Source organism: Mus caroli, chromosome 6 (assembly GCF_900094665.2).
Source record: "Mus caroli chromosome 6, CAROLI_EIJ_v1.1, whole genome shotgun sequence".
Taxonomy (NCBI): domain Eukaryota; kingdom Metazoa; phylum Chordata; class Mammalia; order Rodentia; family Muridae; genus Mus; species Mus caroli.
This window is the reverse complement of record NC_034575.1, coordinates 140,446,730-140,460,800: the sequence shown is the minus strand read 5'-3', so window position 1 is coordinate 140,460,800 and position 14,071 is coordinate 140,446,730. Positions and strand designations below refer to the sequence as shown.

Below are 14,071 nucleotides of genomic sequence, written 5' to 3'. Positions count from 1 at the left end.
GTACCACATTTTCTTTATCCATTCTTTGGTTGAGAGACATACTAGGTTATTTCCAGTTCCTGTCCAATAAAGCTGCTATGAACACAGTTGAGCAAGTGTCCTTGTGATATGGTAGAGCAAATTTTGGGTATATTCCCAGAAGTGGGATAATTGGGACCTGAGGTAGAACTATCCCCAATTTTCTAAGAAACTGCCAAATTGATTTCCAAAGTGGTTGTACAAGTTTTCACTCCCACCTGCAATGAAGGAGTGGTCTGTTTTGTCCACATCCTTGCCAGCATGCGCTATCCCTTGAGGTTTTTGTTATTGTTTTTGTTTTTGTCTTGTTATTGTTTTTGTTTTAAACTTAGCCATTTTGGAGGGGGTAAGATGGAATCTGAGTCGTTTTGATTTGCATTTCCCTGATGACTGAGAATGTTGAATCTTTCTTTAAGCGATTCTTGGCCATTCGAGATTTCTTGGATGATAATTCTCTGTTTGGCTCTGTACTCCATTTTAAAATTCGGTTTGTTGACATCTAACTTCCTGAGTTTATAAAGGACCCAAAATATTTTGGATATTAGCCCTCTGTCAGATATAGGGCTGGTAAAGATCTTTCCCATTCTGTAGGCTGCCATTTTTTTTCCTTATTGATGGAGTCCTCTGACTTACCAAAGCTTTTCAGTTCATTGAGATCTCATTTATTCATTGTTGATCTAGGTGCCTGAGCTGCTGGTGTTTTGTTTACAAAGTTGTCTCTTGTGCCAATGCATTCAAGGTTATTCCCCACTTACTCTTCTATCAAGTTCAGTGCATCCAGTTTTATGGTGAGGTCTTCGATCCATTTGGACTTGAGTTTTGTTCATGGTGATAGATATGGATCTATTTGCATCCTTCTATATGCAGACATTCAGTTAGACCAGCACCATGTGTTGAAGATGCTTTTTTTTTTTCCATTGTATAGTTTGGTCTTCTTTGTCAAAAATCAAGTGTCCAAAGGTGTGTGGGTTTACTTCTGGATCTTCACTTTGGGGCCACTGATCAACCTGTCTGCCTTTATACCAATGCCATATGGTTTTATTTACTATTGATCTGTAGTACAGCTAAGATCAGGTATGGTGGTACCTCTAGAAGTTCAAGGTTTTAAGAATGAGGACTTATAGGAAATAAATAAGAGGCGGAGTTCAGATGAATGAATGACAAGAGCAAACACTGGAGTCTGAGAACCTTGCAAGTTCCATGGTCTCAGAGCCTGGAGGCAAGTGATACAATACCATTGTCTTTGTTCTAGGGATCTCCAGGAACTTGATGACAGCACCCAGCTCCCCCTGCTTTGTCACTTCTCAGAAACAGCTGAAGGGCTCACCACTATCCGGGCCTTCAGGTGAGTAACACATCTTCAGATTGCCAATGAGGGGCAAATCCATTCACAAGTGTCTATCAACAAATAACAGCTAACTGACACCCTTTTGAAGGCATACTGTGTTGCTCATAGTGAACTACATAGCAGGAATAAGAATGAACATCATTGATTAGGGTTACTTATCTGAAAAATTTAAGAGTACAGAATGAATTGACCCAGTGGAAAGGAATTAGCTGAAGCTTCCAATAAAACACTTACACAATGAATCCAGCCAGGCATGGTGGTGCACACCTTCAATCTTAGTACTTGGTGATTGTGGTGGTGGAGTTCTTGACAGGAGCACCAAGAGTTCAAGGCCAGCCTAGGGAACAGAGAACGTTCAAAACCAGCCTGGAGTCCATGAAAGCCTATCTCAAAAATACAACAAAAGAAAGAAAAAGAAGAAAGAAAGAGAGAGAGAAAGAAGGAAGGAAGGAAGGAAGGAAGGAAGGAAGGAAGGAAGGAAGGAAGGAGAAAGAAAGAAAACAATCCAAGCTTCTCTATGTTTATAAGCAGCAATAACTAAGCTTCCATGGACCAAGCTACTTCCTGTTCAAGTTAGATCATAAAAGTGGCATTACTGGCCATTTTCTTTGATCTAGAAAACTGATATTTTAAAGCATTGCATCTTCTTTCCACCCTATTACAAATGTGTATTGATTTAGATCAGAGATTTGTCCAACCTAAGATGTTTATTTTAAGAATATGGGAATGGTTAACAGAATGGATCATTAAGAAGAAACCTTTGAAAACATTATGTATGATGAGAATTCTACATAAATCTATGTAAGTTTCATTTACCCAATTCATACCTCACATCCTATCATGTTTTCTCCACATGGAATGTAAAGCCTCTTACAGAGAATTTCAATATTAATTATTGGTATTGAACATACAGTTATTGGCATAACTTTATAGTATAATAGTACTTGGCAGGGACTATCAATAAATATAGCATATTGAAGATTACTTTTGCTACCAAGCTAGTCCTTTCCAATTAGTTTATACAAGAAATATTTATTAGAATAGTATATAATGATATAACTGAGTACTATTCTTATAGATAAATAAATATTGAATACACATGGCTGTTTATTTCCATCCCAATTATAAGTCAGTCTTTACTTTGCCAGTGTGTGATATTATTTTATGTCCCATATGAGTGTTTACATGAGTATGTTTTCATTATCTGTTTTATTTAAAATATTTTCATGCTAATTACTTAATCTCTTCCAACTAGAATACAAATTCTGAGAGAACAGGATTTTCTTCTCACTGATAATATACCCCGAGTTGGGAAATGCTTTTTATATTTGTTTAGTGAGCTTGGTGTAGGCTCTGTCCTAAGGGAGAGATTGTTTCAGGGATAAAGATGATAGTATAGTGAGACCTATGGAGGTGTACCACACAGACAGCTGTATCAGAGGGTTGGGTGGCCTCTTGTTTCAAAAGTAGATGGAGATACTTGTTGGACAATGGACCTTTAAATGAGGACTAGTTGAGATGGATGGTAAAGGCGACAGAGGGTCCAGAGGAAAAAGCATGAAGAATTCTATTTTATGTATAACTCAAATCCAGTGTCACATGATCCCAAGGTGGAGGTCATCACAGTGAAGCTTGAGAACATGGAGGCTGGTGCTCACAGGGAAGGAGCGAGTTCCTCTGTGTGGAACTTGGATGTTGTTCTTTCTGTGTTGTGGAGTCATTGAAGAGTCTCAACAGGAAACTGACACAATCACAGTCATGTTAATTACAACAATTGTCTCATCAATGGTAAGTCAGGGTGACTGAAGCTAAAGGTAGGAAGAAGCCAGGAGGCCATGTTGAGGCACAGTCTTACAAGAAGCCTCATTGTGAAGGACCTTAATTCAGACTGGTCCTCCTCTTCCCAAGATTCCAGTGAAGAAATAATATTAAGCACACTTCTCAGGGAAGACCTTGTCTTCATAGGAAGGGAGAGGAATTCATACCAGTTGAGAAACTAAACCACATAAGGAGGCAAAGGCTTAGGGTTGTCGGAAGACTTTGTGTTTAGTCTGAGAATTTCACAACAGTAAAGACATGTATCAGAAAGGCACTGTACAACTTGAACATGGATGGAAGTATCACAATAGTGAGCATGTTAAAAAATTGAATGGACAACAGTAGTTAAAAACAGAAAAAAGAAAAAAAAAACAGAAAAAAGTTAAAGAAGTTAAAGGTATCCTTTGGATATAGAAACCACAATGCTATTTATGATCTTAACAATAGCAGAATTGGTTCAGGAGTAGCAAAATCAGAAGTCAGAAGCTGGTGGACTCATTAGAATTGCTGGTGTAGGGAGAGTTAAAAGATCTCTACTCCAGGAGTGTATTAAGGCATTATTTTTTTAAAAGAGAGTAATGAGCTAGAGATGTTTGATGGATGATGGGAAGATGCGAGGGGTAGGCAGGATCCGGGAAGTTGATGGAGCAGGTTTCAGTAGCACATTGACAGGGATGTGGCTGGTCAGAGGGGCAGCTTTTCTGGAAGGGGATTTTGTACAGTGTGCTTTTGAGAAAGCATGGTGTGTGAGTGAGTGTGTGTGTGTGTGTGTGTGTGTGTGTGTGTATGGGGGTGCATCAGGAAGCTAGGGATGGACAGCAGGACTCAACACCTCAGAACCTCCACTTTCTCCCGGCGGGACAACATGGGTCATCTGAAACTGCCAAGGATGGGTCATCTGAAACTGCCAAGGATGGGTCATTTGAAACTGCCAAGGATGGATCAACTGAAACTGCCAAGGATGGGTCATCTGAAACTGCCAAGGATAGGAGTCAGGGAGATCATCTTGGAGAATCCGAAAAAGGTTTAGAAAAAAAGGAGAAAATAGACCAGAGCAAGGTCCAACTTCTTAATTTTCCTCTTGCACTAAACACACAGGTGAAATTGAATTAATAGTACATTAAGAAAAGCTCTAGACAGCTGTAAGAATAGCAGAATATTACGCCTTACCTTTTATGCTTGAATAATAGATGTGCCAAAGAAGGATTCTCTAACTTCCATCTAAAAGTATCTTGTCTATTAAGTATTATAAACCATAGTGTTTTCAATGATGATAAGTATTTTTAAAAGACAGCGGTAGCCTACCTGCTGGGGATAAATTTCTAGAATCACTGGGGTTGGTACTCATTATCAAGAATAAAGCTGTGCTTAGGGCCTGAAACATTCAGTGCTTAAGATACGTCACTGCTCTCACAGAGGATCTGAATTGGGTTTCTCACACCTCTATCTGGTGGCTCACAACAGCTTCTAATCTAAAACCTCCTTCTGTTATTCACAGGGAACTATATTCATGTGCATCTAAGTATGTACACACACATAAGTAAAATTAAAATAGGTCGTAGAAAAACACTTGAAAAGAACTGAGCATGTGATTTCCCATATCTGTTCCTTTCCTATGTCTACCCAGTGTCCCCTGGGCCAGCTTCCTCAAAAAGCCCTCCTTGGAGTGGGCCTTATGTTCCCTTTGCACTTGGGGCACACTCACACGTCACAGGAAATCTATAGTCATTTACAAGGAAGGTATCTAAATTAGACTATGTTGTCAGTGACCTTTGCCACTGCTTCATTTGTGTGTGTGTGTATGTGTGTGTGTATGTGTGCATGTGTGTGTGTGTCTGGCATTTGTGTGTGTACGTGTGTGTGTCTGATATTGGTGTGTGTGTATGTGTGTGTGTCTGACATTTATGTGTGTGTCTGACATTTGTGTGTGTGTGTGTATACGTGTGTGTGTCTGACATTTGTGTGTGTGTGCATGTGTGTGTCTGACATTGGTGTGTGTGTGTATGTGTGTGTGTCTGACATTTGTGTGTGTGTCTAACATGTGTGTGTGTGCATGTGTGTGTCTGATATTGGTGTGTGTGTATGTGTGTGTGTGTGTGACATGTGTGTGTGTCTGACATTTGTGTGTGTGTGCATGTGTGTGTGTGTGTGTGTGTGTGTGTGACAGAGTAAAGGTCTAAGGATGTTCAGAAGTGGACTGGATGTGGATGAGAAGACACAAGCTGAATGCGTCAAAGTTTCCATTAGGAAAACAGAAGGTTTCTTGCCAAGCAGAAACAGAGGAATGCTCCCTGCGCGTTCAGCCCTCCTCCCTCTGCTCCAGGCTGTTGCCAGTTCCCTACAAATGTGGAGTGATAGAAACGACACAGCTCAGCAGAGGCAAGCAGGTCCCAGACAGAGCACACTGTCAGGATCACAAGCTCTGATCTACTGGATGCATTTGTCCTGGGTGGTGAGAACACCTATCCAGGAGAACCCTGGATCTTCTCACTCCTGTTTCCTGTTAGGGCACCTACAATGTCTTGTTCACTCCAGGAACCTGCCCCCTTCCCCAAATAAAACCTACTCCCAGACGTCTTCCCTATGCTCCAGGAAGCCAGGGTTAGCCCTTGCCTTCTCCCCATCTCCTCTTCCTGGTTCTCTATTCAGATCCTCCAATGTAAATCTCTCCTTTATGCTCTTAGGCTCCTGAAAGGAAGGTCCTGGGCTGCCTCAGACTCACTAGCTAGCAAGATTTCTCCCACCCTGAGAAAGACACATCTTGTTCATTGTATATCTCCAGAACCTAGCACAGTGTCTTCCTTGCTGTGGAGAAAGGAGGCTTAGATGCAAATATAGCCAGTATTCCTCTAGCAAGCAAGTTTACCTAGCACGTTCCTGGCAAGCATGGAAATGGGAGCCTTACAAAGACCATCACAGTTTGTTCTCACTGTTGCTGTGAATCCTAGAGCCTCAGAGGCCACTCCGCCTTCCAGCTCCTCACTACAGTCACCCCTCTTAAGGTCACGTGGAAGACAGACACGCTCCTTGGACTGTTCAGTCCCAAGCCATGGTGTTGCCATTCTTTGACATAGGTCCCCCTGGACGTGGCATTTAGTTCAAGGCTGCATAGCTCAAATCGAAGTAATGGTTTGGCTCTCACTGCTAAACTCTGATCGTCGTAGATCAGACACTGCTGTCTCACCAAATTATCTCTCTGGCTTGGCACACTAGAATGGTCAGATTGATTGGAGAGATACCAAAGATCTGCTTTATATTGGCCTGTATGGACTCTGATGGTGGGCCAAAAGTACCCCGCCCAGGACTTCTTCGTCCTTTGATACAAGTGATGAGTTATTTAAAAGTTTTGCAATTTTACTGGAAGATTTTACAGGAATGGGGGATTCTTTTAGCAAGTAGGGCTCACTAGTGAGTGGGTCAGTAATTCCTTACAAAATGGCCTATAGATGGTTTATGTCAGAACAGCCGTGGCCACAGGGAGGAAAGAAGCTAACTCAGCTGGGTATGAAACCAACTTTCAAACCAGTTGCTTGTCAGCTCTGTTTTGTCCCTCTGTTATTTAAGGAAAGTGGTTACAAAGTCAGGATATGTTTGTTACATAGAAAAGATATGTTTCTTTTTTCTTTTCAGTGTGTATGTGTGAAATTGTACCCAGGATGTTCAAGTGCTTAAGGGTCTTCTTAATTTTTAAAACAAACTTTCTATGGCATATATTCATGGTACATGGTAGTGCAAGGGGGTTGAGGTATAGGGTGAGACGTGCTCACACAGGATATACGCTTGCTTGAAGGTTATTGCTAGTTCTGCTATTAAAGCAAGCCACGCAGAATTGGGTTTGATCATGTTAAGCAACAGGGATGAGCCTAAGTTTCCCATGGACATCTGACGTCTCTCCATCACCACGACCATTAAGGTGAGAAATCTCCCAACCCTAGAGGATGAAGGATTTTCTCTGATGTCACTCAGAGTATTTACAGTGCCTTGTTCACCCCCAAAACCCAGCTTCATTCCTAAAGCTACTCCCAGACAGTCTTCCCTGTGCTCTGGGAAGCCTGGCTTGACCCTTCTCTCTTCCCACTCTCTGTCTCTATCCAGATCACCCAAAGTAAGTCTCCTTCGCTTTCACAGGGTCACTGCAAACAGACCCTGTGCTGTGCCAGCCATCTGTGAGAAGATCCCTCAATCTTCTGCTCCTTGGCACCCTACTGTCTTTCTTTGGTTTAAAAAAAAAAGCCAAAGAAAAGAATATATTTGAAGGGATATATTTACCTGTTGTAAATGCATGGTTTTCTGTCTCCACTGGTTCTCATCCAGCCCAGCTCAACATCATTTGGAAAAATGAAATAAACCCCTCAAACACAGGTAGAACATACTGTGATTTCTGTAGCCCGGATGGCATAGGCCAAGTCTCACAGCATGGGATCCATCAATACTGTGGCATCACAAAGTGACCTTTAATGAAGATTTGTCATAGCAGTGGCTTCTTTTCCTAGCTGTAGCATGAAAACGGAGCAAACACTTTCCCCCTTGGACTCTATCCAGAACTCAGCAGAGCGACTCTGGAGTCCACTTGCCTGTCACGCATCCTATCCATGTGTCACTCTGTTACAAACCATTCAGTAGTTAACGGTGACTGGCTTTTTCTAATTCTCCTGTTAGGTGACTAACATTGTGGTGTCTTTGTTTTCTGAAGGCATGAAACCAGATTCAAGCAACGCATGCTGGAGCTGACAGACACGAACAACATTGCCTACTTATTTCTCTCAGCAGCCAACAGATGGCTGGAGGTCAGGACGGTACGTTCATTATGTTCCTTGTGCGATTTCGTAATGGAAACCAAACAGACAAGAGGCTTGGCGTGGAGAGGCAGATGTTTGGTGGAACTAGCCTTCTACGGAGAGTCAGGACCAGACCTCCATTGACTGGACTTTAAAATAGATCAGGTTTGGTTTTGTTCCAGATGAAATTTATTTCCATGTTGTAGCTAATCACACACACACACACACACACACACAAATGCCCCCAAAGCAAAAATCACTCTGTGTTCTTTATACCCTCCGAACTACCTAAGTTTACAGGATAGTAAATAGTTATACAATGCCATTCTTTTTTTTTGTAAGACAATTTGAAAAGTGACCAGGTACACTGATGTCCTTCACTGATCCAGACAAGCCTGTAAGGGAAGGTGAATTTCTTTGTTTTAAGCCAATGGAGGGCTACGTTAGTACAAAACTGTCAGTCATCTATTGCTGTCTTCTCTGCTGTGTGACACACAGGAATAAGCACAGATTCTGGCGCAGTATAGACTTCATGTCCCAGATTAAGTTCTTGCCGTGCCAGCTCCCTCTTCATTTATAAAGTAAGAATAAAAACATGTACCTCATGGACGTGTCCCTAAAATAACAACGAAAGCGACGGAATTGCCCTAGTATGCTAGTCTAGCTTGATTTGTTGCTGTGATAAAATATGCTATCAAAACACAAGTGAGGGAAGAAAGGGGCTTATCTCAGCTTACAATTCCAGCTTAGCCTCCCTCATTGTGGGAAGTCCAGGAAGAAACTTTAAAGAACTAGTCCTATCATATCCACTGTCAAGGGCAGAGAGAGAGAGAGAGAGAGAGAGAGAGAGAGAGAGAGAGAGAGAGAGAGAGAGAGAGAGAGAGAGAGAGAGAGAGAGAGAGAGATGCAATACAATCTCACGCACTTGCTTCCTCTACTCTTACACATTTCAGGACACCTGCCTAGGGGGTGGCACTGCCCACAGTGGTGTAGGACTTTCTACATCAATTAACTTAATGGACACAGTTTCCCACAGACATGCCCAAGGACTACCCAGTGTAGATAACCCCTCACTGGAACTCTCTAGCCAGGCGACTCTAGGGTTTTTCAAGTTAATCTAAGTCCCTGCTGTAGATTATTTGTATCTCCAACCAGATGCAGATTTAAAAATAAAAACCCATAACCAGAGAAGGTAGATGATATAAGAAGTTTAAAGGGGTCAAAATGAAGACTCCCAAGTTCAAGAGTGGTCATAAAATACATTGATACAGATTGATAGTCTTAGACCACCCAGGTCTCTAGTTACTCTGACTTCTCATTGGTTGACAAAAGTGGTGAAGATTCTTCATTACCAGTGGAGAAGACCCTTTATCACCATGTCAGTGAGAGCTCATTGACCAACTGAACACAAAAACCAACAACTAAAGCATCTTTCAGGATGGTGTGAAGGCTGGAAAAATCAGGACAGAGTTACTTAGGAGTTACAGACTCCTGAAAGTTAGATACATGGTTGCATAAAATCTATAACAAAACCCAAGCTTGGTTTCCAGATTCCATCTAGACCACTATTCTTTGTTTGAAGTTTCTGTTTTCTTTCTTCTTTTAAAGATCCCCATTATTCTCTGGGGAGAAATATCATATTGGAATAGTAGAACTAACAGAAGAAGATCTCTGTGGGTGGATTTTCAGAAGTGTAATGTGACAATGACAGTAGTTGTCTTTGAGTCTGGTCTTTCTTAGCTTGGAGATTAGGCGTGATGCTTAGGGGTAAGTCGTTTTCCTTGGATGCGAGATGTCTATGGCTGCTGCCCTTAGCACTTCCCAATGGCAGGTTCACAGACAAGTGTAGGAGAAGAATCTTCATGCAAACCATATGTCCTGTTCTTAGAGCCAAACCAAGATATCAGCACCCGAGCCTGCCAGGAAAGGGAAGGGCAGGGCAAACTAGAGAGAAACAGCAGCCAAGTTCAAAGCGGCTGCGTCTGACCCAGAATTTTAACCCCACCCCCCCAAGAAAAAGCAACCAAATCTACCTGAGTATAAACGAATTCAGTTTCCTTACAGACTAAAGAAGGGATTGCGTTTTTAAATGGCAGGGGTAGACTCGGTCCTTCATTCCACAGCTCCCTGACACAGTGAAAGACATTACATGAAACAGCTCCTAAACATCTGCTCACAAGTACTTGCTCTCTTCTGGCTTCGTCAAGTACCAGGTGTGAATGTGGTACACACGCACACACACACACACACACACACACACAGAGAGAGAGAGAGAGAGAGAGAGAGAGAGAGAGAGAGAGAGAGGTAAAACACCCTTACACTTAAAATAAGTTTATTTAAAACTAAGTGCTGTAGTACAGAAACATATGTCACAGATGGATTGTCACATAAAGCAACGCTTTTTTGCCCACGTGGCTTCATTACTGTGGGTGTGTGGAAGGGACCTCTTCATTGTATCTGTAACTTTAGCCTCACATAAGTAGGGTTTTGTCAGAGAAAATGAACGGCGAAGTCAGGGCCTTGGAGATGAAAGTGTGAGTTGTTCTCAGCTCTATAACTCGATGAGCTCTGGTTTGTAAGTCCTTGGAGGGTAGAGAAAAGTAAGGAAAGTCTTTATTTGGCTCAAAAAAACAAAAATACATTGATCTTATCTGCACTGTTCACACAGCCCTTCATGCCCCTCTCATTAACCACAGAGTCCAGGAAATCAGCAGGAACACCTGCTCTGAGTGAATAGTCACCATATTTTCAGAACAGACACAACTAACAGGGCAGAAGGAGGGTCATGGCATTGGGCATTAATTAGTCAGGCAGCTTTTCTGGAAGCTTCTAAGAGGGCTGGAAGCCTTAGTATAGAAAGGAGAAAGCTTGACTTCAGAGCTTCCTGTGGCTGTGAGTCCCCCATTTCCTCTTCTCAAACACTTCTTGATTTCAGAACCCCCACCCCTACCCCCTTGCTGCTGGCAGAAAATCCCCATGAGAAGGGAGGGAAGGAAATCAGAGCAGATGGAGGTTGTTGAATTGGGGAAAAGATTCCTGGGCTCCATCCAGCTTTAAGATTTTGTCTAGTAAACTCCTGATGCTTGCTTCTTTCCCCGTTCATGTTGAATAAGGGTTCAGAAAATCCCGAGGCTTAGGAGACAGCGTCAACAGATAAATTGCCAACACACAAGTCTGAGGAGAAGAGATTGGATCCTAGAACCCCAGCTCCTGGGGGCTGTTGTAATCATAAAAAGATAAAGAACTATAAGAATAGATGCTCTATAGGGGTGTGGGGAGGTGTGAGGGAAGGGGTGCCTCAGTTTATTTAGGGCATGGGGGGAGGGTAGCAGAGGCAGAGAAAGGCTGAGAGAAGGGGAGGCTGGTGATGACCACGTGGAGAGATGGAAGAGAATGGGGAGAGGGGGGGAGCAAGAGGCAAAGTTCAAGGGAGAGACAAGAACAAGAGAAGCAAGAGAGAGGCAAGAGAGGGAGGAGGGGCCAAGCAGCCCCTTTTATAGTGGGCTAGGCCTACCTGACTGTTGCTAGGTAACTGTGAGGAGGAGCATATCTGGCTGTTGCCAGGTAACTGTGGGGATGGAATCCAGACAGAATACCAACAGGGGCCACCTGCCATCCCAGCACTGGGGAGGCAGAGAAGGAATTCCCAGGCAGGCTAGTTAGACTAGAGGAGTTAGCCAGCTCTGCCACAGTAAAGGCACATGTCACCATACACACACACACACACACACACACACACACACACACACACATAGGCATACATATGCAAATGCAAACACATGAAAAGAAAAGGAGAAATAGAAAGAGTTAAGGCCATCCGAGTTATTGTCTTTCCTTGGTTCTATGGTTTCTGTGTGGAAGACTTCATCTTGCCTACCATATTCATTTCCCATTCGCTTAGGATTGAGAAAGCATAAGAAAGGTTTTAACACATCCACGGGGTGAACGAAGGGATAAAGGGACTTACTTGACTGGCAGACAAATAGCAAGAGCAGGGCCACCCTGCTTGCCTTGGCAGGGGAAAGAACTGTTTTCCTATCAGTGCTGAGTGAAGTGGCCAGGGTTCTGTGTATGTCCCCAGGGCCTGGCCTTTGAACACAGCTTACTTATGTCCTCTCTTCATCCCTCCATGTTAAACAATTCCAGTTCTCTGGCATTGGTGTATCCATTTGCAAAAACTGTGTAAGTCTATCTACACACAGGCTGTGGTTCCAAGGCTTTGTCGTGATGTGTGGTAGAAGGCTGAAAGAAAATTCCCATCAAGAAGCCAACACAAACAAACAACACAAGAAGTCAGTAGGCACGCCATGCGGAAGTGAAAATAGTTGCTTAGTCTGTCTTCAGTCTGTTTGGTGAGACAGCCAAGAGCTTTCCAGCTCCTCAGTAGACAGGGCTGCAATCACTGCAATCTGAGTCCCTAATATAATTTTCCTGTTCCCAAGTGCTAGAGAGGAGACACATTTCTAAGGACCAGTGGGGAAAGGGGGAGGCTATAGTGTTCCGTTGCTGCTGATTGCAGAGAATTACAGTTTTCAGTATAACCCCAAGTACAGATAGATATCATGGGCTTACTGAAATTGGACCAGAGCTTTCTCTACAGCCAATAGGAATCAAGGGCTTCCCTTCCAGAAGCACTGGCTTTACATGATCAGATTACAGTTCAGGGGTGGCTAGAGGAGCTTTCCTCCGAAAGACAAGGACTTAGTCCAGTCCCTGCGCCCCCAGAACACAAGAAGCCAGGCATGGCAGTGTGCTGTTCTTATCCCAGTACTGAGGAGCTGGAGACAAGCCCACCCTGGGGCTCACTGGCTCACTACTTGGTGAGTTTCATGCCTTAAAACACAAAGTGGACAGAACCTCATACACACACACACACACACACACATACACACACACACACACCTGCATTCACATGTGCACATGCACACTAAACATCACACACACACACAATTATAGTTTGGCACTATGCACATGACATGGTGGGGATAAGCTCTCCCTTGAGAGTGGGTAATTCATGTACTTAGGTTTATTTCCTAACGGAATCTCACTGTGGGAGGTGTCTGTCACCAAAAAGGTTGGTTAAGATGTGTTGGGCCTGAGCAGAAGGCTTGCTAGTCCTAATCCCTAAGTGTCCTCTGTCTTCTCTGTAGATCTTCAGACCATTGACTTCTGTTTTCTTAATTTATTACCTTTAAACTATTTTGCTATTGACATATACTTTGAAGAACTGGAAGAGAGATAAAATGCTAATCCATTGCCTGTGTGTGTTCGTGTTACTAGCACGGGATTTGGAGGACAGGGAGCCGGCTTGGACGTCTCTACCTTTGCTAAGTCTCACCTTCCTAGTTCACTGTGTGCTTGAAAGGACTCATCCGAAGCGTAGCAAGTCTCTGTAAGACATCTTGATAAATATCTTGCACACACACAAAAAAGCATCTCTTGTGCAGATCAAGTTATCATTCTAGTTACATACTTCAGAAGGTTTCTAAATCTTTAGAAAATATGTTGCTTTGTTTTTAAAACTTTCTTATGTATGTATGTGTGTATGTGCGGGTGTGGGTGTGTGTGCACACGCTTGCACAAATGTGTATCCTCTTAGAATTTAAAACACAGAATTACATGTATGCATGATTTTATGGAACTACATACAATTTAAGAACTGCAAACGAAAGAGAACATGTTTGCCTTTGTTAGACTGTCTGGGGGGGTGGGTACTTAACACTACATTTGCATCTGCCTTTGAAAGTGACGTCACTTTGATATCCTTTGTGGATAAAAATAACTTCATTGAGAGGATGCATTTTTTTAACGGCGGGTGAGCTCACCTTGTGCCTTATTCCATGAAGCACAACTGACCTTTTGGATTCATTCAGCATCGGTCTCCTTGCCTGTGATGAGTCAGACAGTCAGAGATCCCGACGTCCAAAACTCTGGTTCCTCGGAGAGTAGAGGCACCATGAGCACTTGAGGAAACAAGTAACTTTGAGAAAACTAAGCAGGACATGTTGACAGAAAGCCACCCTAGGGCTAGAGCCAGCAGCCAAGAGAGAAAAGGTGGCATCGAGAAGGAGCCAGGGCCCAGGGACTGCTGAGGAGAGGCGGAACAAGG

General features: G+C 43.0%; 1 protein-coding gene across 6 annotated transcripts in view; it reads left to right on the top strand.

Annotated features, from left to right (window-relative positions):
- Window positions 1-14,071, top strand: part of Abcc9 (ATP binding cassette subfamily C member 9) — a 110,404-nt gene that overhangs the window by 78,528 nt on the left and 17,805 nt on the right. For all 6 annotated transcript variants that reach the window (XM_021164328.2, XM_029478465.1, XM_029478463.1 and 3 more), the window contains 2 exons: window positions 1,271-1,363; window positions 7,878-7,980. In XM_021164328.2, the coding sequence (XP_021019987.1) occupies window positions 1,271-1,363; window positions 7,878-7,980 (196 nt within the window). The remainder of the gene's footprint in view (window positions 1-1,270; window positions 1,364-7,877; window positions 7,981-14,071) is intronic.